Below are 14,061 nucleotides of genomic sequence, written 5' to 3'. Positions count from 1 at the left end.
GGGTATTGTGTATTGGGTTTTGGATTTGAGCTGATGAGGCTTTTCAACACAGTGTTAATGGCTTATTTTCTGATTTACCACCAGTATAACTAAAGGAGAAAGAGGGAAAAAAATGATAGAATCATAATTAAAACAACAAAAACCAAAGACCAATAAAACCCTTCACCACAGCTGCTACACGAGAAGAATTCATTCTTGTTTGTTCAAAAAGTATATAGGACAAGAACACCACTGGGATTCATGTTCCCATGCAGTGGTCCTGCCCTGTACAATATTGTCTTTAAGAAAATGTACTGGTGGAGGTAACAAGGACAAAGGTATCTCTAAGTCTGCTATTAATATGGATTTGACAACAAGAATTAGGCTTGTACAGTCCAAATGATTCATATGTCATTACTTTCTTACAGAAGACAGTGTGACCAAGCTTAAAACTCGTGACTTTCAATAGGTTTTATGGAAATTATTTAGATACAGATGTATGTTCCCATCTGTAAGTGGCAAAGAAGCTTCACAGAATCATTCAAACTCCTTCCACACAGAGTAACAGTGCCTTTTAATGAAAAGGGACAGCCAGGCACGAGAGAAACGTGGTACAAGGTCAAACAGAAACAACTTATTGATTAGATTATCTTTATCCTCCCAACTGTCTCACAAGTAAGCACTTCAAGTGCTTATGTATTATCAAAGATGGTGAATTCAGATGCACTGTGACAATTTCAGCAAAGTCACCACTGTAATTCCAACTGAAACAAAAATCCACACCACCAATTTGTGCAATAAATGTGACCAGCTAGCACTCAGCTCATCTTGTTGCCTGCCAAAGAGCACAACCTTCAGATGGTCCCCAGCAACATTAACATATTAAGAAGATATTAAACCCATCAACTGGTTCCACAGGATAATTACAGTAATAACAACTGACAGTTTTCATTAGATTAAATAAACATAAATTCAGTAAGCAACACAGTGTCAAGGCTTAGACTTCTGGGTCTTAACCTGGTCCTCCTCCTGACTGCTTTGTAACCTTGAGAAAAATCCAACTCTACCTCAGTTTTCCAGACATAAAAGAACAATTCCACTCCTACTGCATATGAGAAAAAGCCAGTGTTACACTGTCAAGCACACACCTTTCACACATGCCAGCACAGCTAAGTTTACAGCCTGGGAGAAGAAAAGAATTGGTCAAAGGAACATTTTTCATTCTGATTCTTTCCTATCAAGACTCAAAGCCTGCTTCCCCCAATAGGCTCTGTGATGTAAAGCAGCACAGCAAGAAAAGCTGCCCCTTCAAGAACTTACCGTGATAACATCAAGAATGCTGAGAAGGCTGTGGACACTGTCTCCTGCCAGCACCTCCTTAACCACCACTTCTGTTCCATCCTGTAAGTGTAGGATAGAAGATCACTACAGGCTCACAGTGTTGTATTTGACATATATGGAGCATTTCAGAAAGCTCAGTATGCTCTCCTTCTCCCAGATATTTTGAGCAGCCCTAAAAGAAATGCTCTCCCATTAAAACTTGGATGCTTGTTTTCTCTGCTCTGATGGAAGTGTGCCAATTCAAACCACCAAAGCTTTAAACCATCATTCTCAAAGTTATAAAAGAAATGAAAAGCTAGTTTTGTCTAGGGGAGATGTGACTTCACTCCAAGACACGACTGGTTGAGGGCTTACAGGTGAAGAGGTAGTACAAAGCAAAGACCAGCAAAACATAAAAATATACAGAAATCAGCAAATTTGAGCTGATTTACAAACACAAAGCTCCCCATTTTCAGCTGTCAGAAAACTGCTCCCATGTTAAAGCTGAACTCAGAGTTCAGTCAGGGAGAAAAAAACCCCTCTGCATTGGCAGAAGAGGTCACAAGAGCTAGCAAGCAGTCAGCATTTAAAGACTTGCCCATAAAACAGGCCATCATTTCTTTTCTCTGTCTACTCATAAGTGAATCTGGATCTTCCAGGCAAACCTATTAACCACCACATTAGAATATCACAGAGTGGAGTGTACTTGGTCTCTCCTGCTCTGTCCACCAAACTGGTTTATGTAGCTACCCTCCAAAAGGAGGATGTTTCCAACAATATGCAGGGCCCACCTTGCACCCCTGTCCTCCCTCAATAACTATGCAACTAGGGTATGCAAGGACACTTCAGAACACCTCATCAGCATCATGTTTTGCTGATACACAGAGGACCATAGATCAAAACCTTGATCTTTACAAACATCATGGCCCTGAAGGGTTGCAAGTAATCCTTTCTGAACCTCTAGGATTCAAACGTCAAAGTTGAATCAATGCTTAATGACTCATGCCAACAGATTTCTCTCAAGAAACACAGATCAATTTATTCTTACACTTTCTTGAATGCAAACTTCCAGCCTGCCATCCTGCACAACATAGATGCTGTTATCCAGCTGTCCAGGACGAAAGATGTATTCGCCTTCATGCAATTGCACAAAAAACATGTGCTTGCACAGCTCCAGGAAAAGAGGTTTCTCAAAGTGGCCGAGGACCCTGCAGGAAAGAAAATACAAAGGGAAGCTTAAAATTAACACTGCCCTTGGAAAATCCCTCCTACATCAGCAAAGCCCCCAGGCATAAAGGGAAAAGGAAGTCCAGAGCTAGTTGTTGCATGGCAGTCCAGCAGCACGGCAGAGGGAGCAGAACTCCAGGACAGAAGTGCAAGAGCACTGTGAAACACTGAAAACAGGAAATACTGGAGTTCCTTTAGCAGCACTCTTAACAATGCCAGCAGGCTCAGAAGGAAATAAATCCAGCCTTCCTCAAGCAAACACCAGCATGGCTTGTGAAGGGGAAGCAATATAAAAACCTGCTAGAGTCAGGCATTGCATGAGAGAAGTTGCCCCTGGTGGAAGTTGCCCTTTTGTGCAGCTGCCCTGTCCATGTAACCAGAACACATGAGCAATACTCATGTACAAAGGGAACTAGTTAGTTTGCAATATTCCATCTCCTGCAGGTAACATGCAACTGGATTCCTTTGATGCTGAACCCAGCCAGTCACTATCAGGCATACAGAAATACATGGCTTAAACACCAGAAGGGGCCTGCACACAGCTCCATTTAACAGAATCAATCAGTCAAATCCTTCTGCAACATCAATTAGCCATGGGAGATCACAATTACACAGCAGAGTGTTCAGATAACTTAAGTAGAGATTTTATTAGAGTATGTATGACCTTTGGGACTAAATTATATCACGATTGAGAGAAAAATGAACATACACAAATAAAACCAAAATTAAAGATCAGAAGATCTCATCCTCTGTGCTATGTCAGCAAAATCCATCCCCTTGCTTAACAGGCACAAAGAGCATCCCTTCTTCTCAACCCACCAAAGAGCTGTGGGGATTAAGTTCCCTTTGATTCCATTTGCAACCTTTTTAGCCAGAGAAATACAACATTCTGCAGTTTAGAGAGCTGTCAATACAGGATCCAATTAACATTTACCAATTATGATGCTTTTCTGTACCAGCAAATGGGCTGATATAGTCTAAAGGGAATCTTTTAAATGCTCTAACAGAAATGTGTCCATGTTGGAACAACTTTACTCCCACTATCCTCAAATTTAGGCCAATAATCTATGTCCTTTTTTTTTCCACTTGAAAACACCCTCAACTATTTTCTTAACATTTCCAGAAAGTTAAAAGTCATTCATCTTTCTCCTCATACTCAGATGAATTTTCAGTCAATTGCTTAAAGATTCTGATGAGGCAGTAATAAAATTTAAGCCTTGCCACAAATTGCCAAACATACAGATCACCAAACATCCACCAAAGCCAAAACACAGACTTCTCCTCCCATTGAACCTTACCTCACGTTTTTAAGCATGTATAAGACCTCTGATGGCAAATGGGAGTTCTTTACATCAAATTCAGTCAGATCTGCCTCCAGCAAAGAGGGAGGTGGTTCTTTTGGCTGCAGAGTTGGACATTCCTTCTTAATACGTAGAATCCTACAAAGGAAAACACAAGTTGGAAAGTTCAGGGAATCTCATTTGTCCTATGTATGGGCTGTATACTGACCCCAGAGGCTGGCTGCAGTGCAACTGCACACCATGCCAACTTACACATCATGCAGTCAATGAATCAGCAATGTTCCACCCTCCTGCCTCTCCTCAGCAAAAGTAGAGATGATGTTGCCTGCATCAACAACTCCCCAGCTAAACACCACAGTGATGTGCAGCTGACAGGAAAAGGGCTCAGTGCTGGGGACACTCCTGTTTAACATCTTTATTAACCATCTGGATAAGGGGATAGAGTGCAACCTGAATAAGTTTGCAGATGGCACCAAGCTGGGTGGAAGTGTGGATCTGCTTGAGCGTAGGGAAGCTCTACAGAGATCCAGACAGGCTGGATGGCTGGGCCAAGGCCATGAGTTTCAATAAGGCCAAGTGTTGGGTCCTGCCCTTGGGCCACAACAACCCCCAGCAGTGCTACAGGCCTGGGGAGGAGTGGCTGGAAAGCTGCCAGGAACAGAGGGACCTGCCAGTGTGGATTGAAAGTGGCTGAACAGAAGCCATCAGCGTGCCCAGGTGGGCAAGAAGGCCAAGGGCATCCTGGCCTGGATCAGGAACAGCATTGTCAGCAGGAGCAGGGAGCTGATCATTCCCCTGTACTTGACTTTGGTGAGGCTGCACCTTAAATCCTGTGTCCAGTTTTGGGCTCCTCTCTCCAAGAAGGACATGGAGGTGCTGGAGAGGATCCAGAGCTGGGCTACCAAACCAGGAAAGGGTTTGGAGCACATCTCATGTGAGGAAGGGCTTGAGGGATCTGGGGCTGTTGAGCCTGGAGAAAAGAAGGCTCAGGGGAGACCTTCTCACTCTCTACAACTACCTGAAAGGAAGCTGGAGCCAGGTGGGGGTGGGTCTGTTCTCCCCAGCAACAAGCATTAGAACAAGAGGAAATGGCCTCAGGTTGCTCCAGGGGAGGTTGAGGCTGGATGTGAGGAGGAATTTCTCTGCTGCCAGGGCTGTCAGGCATTGGAAGGGGCTGCCCAAGGGAGCTGCTGGAGTCACTGTCCCTGGAGGGGTTTCAGAGCCAGGTGGGTGTTGCCCTGAGGGCAATGGGCTGGTGGGTGATGGGGCTGGGACAGAGGCTGCACTCCATGGGCTGAAAGGGCTCTGCCAGCTGAAACCATTCTGTGAAACAGCAGCTACAGAAAAGTGCTTGTGCTAGGGACAGGTTCCACAACACAACACCAAAATAATGCACAAAACCAGCCTCCAAGGTATGATTTTTCCCCTTCCCAAAAGCCTTTTAGTACCTTTTAGCCAAAGATAAAACTTTCGCCCGCTTCCGCATCCTCTGGCGAGGCACAGTGTTCCCAACCAGCGAGTTGGGGAGAGTGGTAACCTAGGAGGAAACAATGAAAACAAAGACATCTATTAAAAACCAGAACAGACCACAAAACCAACCCACTAGTTCCAACCCTGCAAAGGCTCCAACTCAGCTACCAAGTCATTCGTATGAAAGCAGAGTGAAGCGCTCATGTAAGATCTTGGATGGCAACACCTACTCCAGGATCACTTTCTCTCTAGAAAACAGGTGGATTATACTCTGATTTTAATAAACAACTACTAGAGTGGTGATGGATGGTAGATGGAAAAACTCCTTAGCTGTACAGTTCTCACTCAGGAACACTCAACAGCAAGCAGATAGAGCAATAGCTAAAGCTCCAGAACTCCTACAGCAGTCTGTGATGCCGACAGAGCCGCGTTCGCTCTTGAGCTGGTGGCAGACAGCACAGCAGAGATGCAGCCGGGCTTTTATTGGGTTTAGCAGTCACCAAGGGCCACCTCCTGGAGAAATGTCGTAACTGCAAGACCATGAAAATCCCGCACTAGTTCCTGTCAGAACATTACTCCGTTCATTTCCCGAATTCTCCGTTCAGTTCCCCGAGTTGAATCTCAGGAAAAACAGTTTCTCTCACAAAAGGAATCTGTAATTACTTTGGAGGAGCTCTTCTTTATTTTCCTTTGTGAAAGTCAGATCTTTTATTCCTTATTCAGGAATAAAAACTAAAAAAGCAAGGTCTAAAAGCCCAAACTAAAAACTACCTGAAATGATTTGACCATGTGGAATTCTGAGCACTCTTTAATTACGTGTGTTACATAGAAACTGCTGCATTACAGACTATTAAAATGATTCAGCTGCTGTCAACACACACAATTTCCTTTCATTGAGATATTTTTTTGGCCAAGTTCCTTGTAAAGGCTCATCTGCCACGCAAAAGCAAGGTTCAGGGAGCAATCTCCTCCCTCCACAATGAAGCAGAGTTACAGATATTAAAACCAGCACAGTGTCTAATTAAGTCCAAGTGTTTGGATTCACCTCAACACAGTTCAGCAGCGTGCATGGCAGCTCATAAGAGGAAGTGTTCCTCAGCACCCAGTGACTAACAAAGCAAAGTTACTACCTCTACCTTATTTCACCAGATACCAGCTTTCAGTGCCCTGGCAGTGTGAGTGTATACCTAGCCTGGAGCAGGTTATCCCACTGGGCACAGGTAGGATCCTCCCTCAGCCATGAGGAAAGAAGAGCCTCTTTCCTTCACTAACCTTTTGTGTCACAATAAACATTTGTGACTCTGAAAAGGGGTCAGAGTCCCCACCTGAGTCAGCAGCAGCTTTCCAAAGCCAGGCTTTATCAACAGCAACATCCACACTAAAACTGCACATGGAAGTCCAAGGAGCTGCTACATAAGTTTTGGTATGGAAGTGTTGAGTAAGGAAGACACCTTGACCTCTAAGATCTATTTCACAGGCTTGTAACAAAACCAAATGCAAAACCTCTGCACTGACACAGCCACTGCTGACACCTTTGAAAGGGGAGTTCCTTTGAGCATGGTGATCCTGACAGAAAGCAATCAAAAAACACACCTAAAAAACCCCAATCAATTCTGCATTCTGCATACACTAAGTAGTTTTAAAGGATGCATGTATTGTGAGGAGGAAAACAGGAAGAATCATCTCCTCAGTTGAATTAAATCCAGGCAACCTGTGCTGAGCTCCCAGCATACCTACTAGGATTAACCTAGTCCATTAAAGGACATGTCTGTCTCCAGCTCTCCTCAAGCCTTTCTGCTGCAATTTCTCAAGAAAAGCCATTTGCAAAATGAAACAAACAAACAAAATGCAGCCAAAGCCATGAAGGATTTAACCAACTGATGCAGAAACAGATTCACAACTGATGGGGAATTCTTGAGGAGACCTTCCAGAACGGACAGGAACTCAGGACAAGAACTAGAGGACACAGGTGGTACTCCTTGTGACAATCCAAAACAAAGAGGTCAATCTTGAGACAAATCCCTCTTGAATAGTCTCTAATGGGACAGCTTGACAAGTCTTAATTGCAACTGAGTACAAGAAGGGCTAATACACTGGAGTGCTTGGTGCTCTCACAGGCAGGCAGCAGAAGGGTAAGTCTGACTCAGATGAGAAAGAGCTTCGGGTGTGATAGCAGTACTGGAAGGCATTGTCTGACAAGGACAAACCTGAATATGGGCACTGAGTATCTTGAATATAAACCTAAATACTGATTACAGACTGCTACAGATATTTAAATAATCATCAGCTCCACAGAGGAGAGAGAGATTCATTGATTTATCACTGCCCTCACTGTCTGCAAACGTTTTTGAACAAGGTCAGGTCTAGCCAGAAAGAGAAGCTGTTGCTTCAGCAGTTCAGAAGTTCTGAAACACCCCCAAAATCCCAGTGGAATTTTATAGCTTGAAGGCCCTGGGCCAGGCTGAGTACTGCAAAGTTTACACCACCTCCCAGATCAGATTTGACTCCTCCCTTCCCTCCCACCTTGCCAGATGCACTCACTTTCCTCATGATCTTCCGTCCATAGAACATCACTTTGTCTCTCTTGCGAAACCTGTACTGAGGTACATGTGGCTGAAGTTGTCCTGAAAGAGAGCAGCATCACATCAGCAACCCCTTGCAGCTCCATGCTAAGGGCAAGAGAACTCAGCACAGGTTGTCAGTTTTGGTACCTCCATAACAGCTGTGGCTCCTGGCCAGTGAGCAGCAAGCTCCTGTGGCCAGCACTTGGAAATCAAACCAATGCAACATCCCTCATTATCCAGCTCTGGTCAGCCAAGCCAGACTAAGGAAGAGTTGGCTTGAGGCTCTACATAATCACCAGAGGAGATAAAACAGCTCACTAAACAGATGTAAGGATCAGGTAATTCCAGTCTCACAGAGGAAATCTCGAGTTCATCCGTTTCTCATTGCTGTAACAGTGAAATTGCAGCAGGGCTGAAATTATTTGCATGCCAACCCACAGTAAGGCTATCACACACCAGAGAAACAAACACCTCTAGCATCTCACCCATGACAGCTATGAACTCTGAGTGGGCAAGTGAATCACCACAACTTCTTCATCCTTCTAAAGCTGTTTCCTGCAAGAACCACTACCTTCACAGCAACTCATTGTTACAAATCAGCATGGAATCTACCACATGAGAAAAATACTGAAGATAGCACAGGAAAGTGGTTTTTAAACCATATCTAGTTATAAAGTACTTACTAGATTGTCTCACTCTTCTGTAAACGACAAACACAACTGCTATGAGCAGTAAGGCAACTGCAGCTCCAATGGCAATTCCAGTCAGCTGGGAGAGGAATTCAGAGGGGAAAGGAGTTAATAACTTTCAAGCTCAGAAGTTACCAAGTACTTTTTGGAAGGCTGAAGAACACTCAGCTCACTAAGATGTCTACAAGTCAAACACATTCATAAATACTTTGCTTTTAATTACAACCTCCCACATGCAAGATTAAACTACATCAGTGTCTTGAGATGAAATAATAGGAATTAATTCCTGCCTCATGCATAGCAACAGCAAAGAAAAACACTCAGATTGTGACTTAGCTGAGCTCCTAGAACTTAGGAGAAGCTACACACTATTTACACACACATCATCTTTCATCCAGTGGATTAAAGCTGTACATTACCATAGTAGTCTGTAGCCTGTCTTCTACAAACTGAAGGATCGGGGTTCCCTCGGCTGGTGACAGAGCCTAGCACCAAAAAGAAGGTGAAATTAGTTTCCTATAATAGGCAAAAAGCCTCCATAAAACCATCTCAGTGCCTGGTCTCACACATACAACACAAGTGGAGTCTTGTTTTCTAACACCTTTCTTTCAAGTGTAGCCCACTTTGCAAACACAAGGCATTCAGTAGAGAGGGGCCATCAGTGGGCTGTTTAATGCACTCCTAAATAATCCTATACCAGGGTCAAAGATCACTTATTTGGATGATTCTATGTTATTGATAGCAACAAGGATGAGAACTGAATGTAAAGGACTTTGAAAAAGAGAAAAGTTGTAAAAGAGCAGATAAAATTCATCCTAAAAAGAAACTATGCACATGAGCAAAAGCTCTAAGCTGGGGTATACTGCCCTAGGAGCTCTGCAGTAGTCTCACAAATGTCAGCTCAAAACTTAGCACATCAGGGAGAAAAAAGCCAACCAAGTGATAGGAACAAGCAGGAACCAAACTGAGTATCATGAGATGTGGCCCCCTGTAAGTCTTGAACCTTACAAGTACTTGTATCTTATATAGTACAGGTAGCTCTGCTCTCAGTTTTTGCCCTCAGTTTCAGATCTGGGTGACCCTTTAATTTAGCTTTGCCACCGAGAGGACAAAGTGCACACTGAGAGTCATCAAACTAAGTCTGTCTCATGAAACTCCTTCCAGTTCTACGGTGCAAATAAAACTCCTCCCTGACCAGGCACCTCGAATGGATTGCTGTCTGCAGTTTGCCTTCCCAGGTTTGCTTTCAACAATTTGTTTTCCCAACATGAGTCACACCAACTCCACCACTACTGTTATCAGGCTGTTATGAATGGGATTGCAGGGAGAAGTCACAAAGACTTAAAGAAAAGCTGAACATTTCTAAGCAACAAATCCAACACATTCTGGTAAAACACAGCGAGCTCCTGGTTTAAATCTATTGTAATCACTTCATTTATTTACTCCTTGATAATGTCAGGGACATGGCAGAGTTGTGCTCCTGCCTGGATCATCTCAAATAACATCAAAAATAGTAGTTGCCAGTGGACAGTCACATTGCTGGGACACAGGGAGAAGGAACAAATTAATGAGCAGCAGAATAAAACACACACACACACACACACAGACTGTGCCCTTGTGCCTCAATACAGAAGAACCACCAGAGAAAGGAGAAAATCAGATCTCCAAGGAAAACTAAGAGTTCTTGCAAAGCTTCTCACAAACACCAGTGACAACTACAGACTTGGGGTGTCTTCTTGAGCACTGACCATCCTTCCTCAAAAGCAGAGAGAGGAAGCAGACAGGCTGCAAGTGCTACAGACACCTGAGATGTGTAAGCAGTGATTGTTACAGGGAGGCATCTGAGAGGTGTGAGGTCACGGGGAAGTCATGGGTTTGGCAGGGCCTTCCCATCAGCCCAAGCCTGCAGGGCCTGTCTCAGGAGGGTGCCAGCCAGCACCAAAATTCAAGGGCTTTGCATGGGACTTCCATAGCCTCAAACAATTCTCAGGGACAAGACACACGTGGAACAATCCTGAAAAGACCCTGACTTTGCCAGAAACAACGATATGCTGAGAGTGTACATTAGCATAAATAGCATCTGCCTGCTTTTCCCAGTGACACTGGGATCTCCTTATGAGAATGGACATTAACCCTCAGCTCACTCAGACACAGAACAAGGAAATCTACTGAAAGTTTAACACCTTCACATGGTGATCAAAGGCAAAGAGGGAGAAAGTATCCACATAGGGAGGGGCAGAAGATGCTTCACAGCACCAAAAAGCAAGACTTTCAAATTAACATTATCAAAATCACAGCATGGTGGGGGTCGGAAGGGACCTGTAGAGATCTAGTCCAACTCCCTGCAGAAGCAGCTCCCACCTAGATCAGGTCACACAGAAACGTGTCCAACTGGGTCTTGAAGAGCTCCAAGGAAGGAGCCTCCACACCCTCCCTGGGCAGCCTGGGCCAGGGCTCCCTCACTGAAACACTGAAACAGTTTTTCTTTATGTTTCAGTGGAACTGTTTGTGTTGCAGCTTCATCCCATCAGCCCTTGTGCTGTCACAACAGAAACAAGTGCTGCCCCAGCCTCCTGACACCCACCAGTGAGATACTTGTAACTATTAATGAGCTCCCCCCTCAGCCTTCTCTTCTCCAGGCTGAACAGCCCCAGCTCCCACAGCCTTTCCTCACAAGGAAGATGCTCCAGTCCCCTCAGCATCTTGCTGGCCCTGCACTGGCCTCTCTCCAGCACTTCCCTGTCCCTCTGCAGCTGGAGAGCCCAGCACTGGACACAGGACTCCAGACGAGGCCTCAGCAGATATGGTAGAACCTCCCTAGCCCTGCTGCCCACACTCTCATGATGCCCCCAGGCTGCCGTTGGCTTCTTGCCCACGAGGGCACGTTGCTGCTCATGGGCAGTTTATTATCAGCCAGCACTGCCAGGTCTCTCTCCTGGAGCTGCTCTCCAGCAGGTCACCCCCAGCCTGTGCTGCTGCAGGGGGTTGTTCCTCCCCAGCTGCAGGACTCTGCCCTTGTCCCTGTTGAACTTCCTGAGGTTTCTCTCTGCCCATTCAAGCTGGTCAAGATCTCACTGACTGGCAGCACAGTCCCTGGTGAATCAGCCAGTCCCCCCAGTTTGGTGCCATTATCAGCCTTCCCTGCAGCCCACGTGCACACGGAGCCACACAGGACAGTTTGGCTGCAGACACTAAATTGTCACCAAACACCTTTTTACTGCACCCAAGTAGGTTGTGAGTATTGTTTAGTTCTGAGAATAACTATTTCTTATAATAGGCCTTGTCTTGTGTTCCTGTGAAAAGCACCACGTGCCTTGACTAGGAGTTTTGAGTTTATGATTAAGAACAAATGCAAGAGCAGCAAGCTGCCAGAGAACTCTGCAATTCTTCCATCTTTAAGCTAAAACCATTTTGTTGAGCAAAAGACACTGAAATAGTTTCACTCTCCTAACAGCTGAGGACACAAAGCAGAGTATGAATGGTTTGAGGTAAATAAAATAGACATTAAAAACATAAACACACAGAAACAGGATCAATCTTGAAGGACAAAACACTTCTCAGAAAAGGTTCTTTCAGAGTAAAAGCACAGCAATTAAACACATCACCTAAATGTTATCAGAACAGATAGAGAGGTTTCAGCTTCTGGAAGCATCAATAAGGAAATAAATATGTCAAAAAAAGCAAAGCATTCTGTACCTCAAGGCTGGTGTTGTCAGCTCCTTCACCCATGGCTGGGGGTACAGCAGGTGCAAACAGGGGGAAAAAAATAGAGAAGACTGAGTTAAGAGATGAACTCTCTCACCCAAAGCCTTTGTAACTCCACAGTGCAAAGCTCTTCCAGTTTGGAGTTAAGAGATGAACTCTCTCACCCAAAGCCTTTGTAACTCCACAGTGCAAAGCTCTTCCAGTTTGGCAGAACAAGGCAAGGAGCAACACTGGGAGTTTTGCTTCATTGGCCCTTTGACTCTGTGTTGATCAACAAAACCCCGTGGGTCTCCCAAGGAAAAGCAGAGCAGCCCATGACAGCTCCCTTAGTCCCCCAGGAAGCGGCACGACTTCCCTCAGGCGCCGCAGAGCGCGGCTGCGTCCCCCCGCGCCCCCTCCCCGAGGACACGGAACGCTGAACGCTCCCGGCCCGGCGGCGAGCAGAGAGCCACGGGACACACTGCCACGGTCCCGTCCTGCCGAGGGGACACTTACCGACGCCTATTTCCCGGGGGGGAAAAACCCCCTAGCGGGGAGAAGCCGCGGCCCCGCCGGCGGGTCAGAACGGAGCCCGGGCCGCCCTCTGCCCCTGCCCAAAGCTTCAAACGAACCGCAAACGGGTGTTAAACAACAACCTCCCGCGGGGCAGCGGCAGCGCCCGGGCTGCTGCACAGACCCCCAGTGAGCCCCGGGGTCGGTCAGCCGAGCCGAGCCGAGCCGAGCCGAGCCGAGCCGGGCCGGGCCGGGCCGGGCCGAGCCTCCCTCAGGCGCCGCCGGTGCCGGCCGGGCCGGGGCAAAGGCGAGCGGCGCGGGCCGGGGGCGGAGGGAGCCCGCACCCGCTGCTGAGGGGCAGCGCCAGGCCCCGCCCACGGCCCGGGCTCCTCGCTGCTGATTGGTGGGCGAAGTCCCTACCCCTGCGCCGAATGGCCCGCGCTCGGCGCTGGTTAGGATGGCCGCTGCGGATTGGCCGACGCTGGTTCGGCCAATGGGAGCGGGCGGTGTTGGCGTGTGCGGCGGGTCGCCGGGAGCACTCAGCCCGCCCTCAGGAGGCTCGCGCACCCCCTCAGGCGCCCTCAGCTTCTCCTCAGCCACTCTCAGCCTCCTCTCAGGCGCCCTCAGCCCCCCTCAGCCTCTCTCGGCCCCCGGCATGGGGCTGCTGACCGAGCTGGCCCGTGGGCTGGTGCGGGGCGCCGACCGCATGTCCCCGTTCACCAGCAAGCGCGGCCCCCGCAGCTACAACAAGGGCCGAGGGGCCAAGCAGCTGGGCGTGCAGACCTCCAACAAGAAGTTCATCCTCATCAAGGAGATGGTGCCCGAGTTCGTCGTCCCCGACCTGCAGGGGTTCAAGCTCAAGCCTTACGTGTCGTACCGCGCCCCCGAGGGCTCCGAGGAGCCCATGACGGCCAAGCTGCTGTTCAGCGAGGTGGTGGCCCCGCACATCAAGAAGGACGTGGAGAACGGCACTTTCGACCCCAACAACCTGGAGAAGTACGGCTTCGAGCCGACGCAGGAGGGCAAGCTCTTCCAGCTCTTCCCCAAGAACTACGTGCGGTAGGGAGCAGCGGCGGCGGGGCCGGGCCGTGTCTGCAATGCCTGGGGCCGAGCATCGCCGTGCTGAGGCACCACCTGCCCCTCCAAAGATGGGACACATTCTGTGGCTGGCTATTAAAAGTAAATCCTTCTGCTTTGTCTCTCTGCAATGTCTGGTTTAAGTTGCTGTTGGGAAGCTGGTTGTTCATTTCCCCTCTGTGAGGGAAGGAAGGCGTTCTTTGTGCCTTGCTCTGTGCGTGCGGGTGTGCTGCTGTC

The 14,061-nt window shown here is 47.3% G+C and overlaps 2 protein-coding genes across 5 annotated transcripts in view; one reads left to right on the top strand and one right to left on the bottom strand.

The window, feature by feature from the left end:
• PNPLA7 (patatin like phospholipase domain containing 7) overlaps positions 1 to 13,111 on the bottom strand; it is a 143,465-nt gene extending 130,354 nt beyond the window's left edge. For all 4 annotated transcript variants that reach the window (XM_062011637.1, XM_062011638.1, XM_062011639.1 and 1 more), the window contains exons 1-9: positions 12,751 to 13,111; positions 12,247 to 12,281; positions 8,970 to 9,035; positions 8,545 to 8,629; positions 7,839 to 7,921; positions 5,276 to 5,364; positions 3,825 to 3,965; positions 2,348 to 2,507; positions 1,300 to 1,380 (exon numbers count right to left, since the gene is read on the bottom strand). In XM_062011637.1, coding sequence (XP_061867621.1) covers positions 1,300 to 1,380; positions 2,348 to 2,507; positions 3,825 to 3,965; positions 5,276 to 5,364; positions 7,839 to 7,921; positions 8,545 to 8,629; positions 8,970 to 9,035; positions 12,247 to 12,279 — 738 coding nt within the window. In that variant the 5' untranslated portion in view covers positions 12,280 to 12,281; positions 12,751 to 13,111. The remainder of the gene's footprint in view (positions 1 to 1,299; positions 1,381 to 2,347; positions 2,508 to 3,824; positions 3,966 to 5,275; positions 5,365 to 7,838; positions 7,922 to 8,544; positions 8,630 to 8,969; positions 9,036 to 12,246; positions 12,282 to 12,750) is intronic.
• Positions 13,112 to 13,248: 137 nt separating this feature from the next.
• Positions 13,249 to 13,950, top strand: MRPL41 (mitochondrial ribosomal protein L41). Its single transcript, XM_062011779.1, has one exon. The coding sequence runs from the start codon at positions 13,403 to 13,405 to the stop codon at positions 13,808 to 13,810; it is 408 nt and encodes a 135-aa protein (XP_061867763.1). The 5' UTR covers positions 13,249 to 13,402; the 3' UTR covers positions 13,811 to 13,950.
• Positions 13,951 to 14,061: the final 111 nt, after the last annotated feature.

Source organism: Colius striatus, chromosome 19, assembly GCF_028858725.1.
Source record: "Colius striatus isolate bColStr4 chromosome 19, bColStr4.1.hap1, whole genome shotgun sequence".
Lineage (NCBI taxonomy): Eukaryota > Metazoa > Chordata > Aves > Coliiformes > Coliidae > Colius > Colius striatus.
This window is presented reverse-complemented; position numbering and strand designations above follow the sequence as displayed.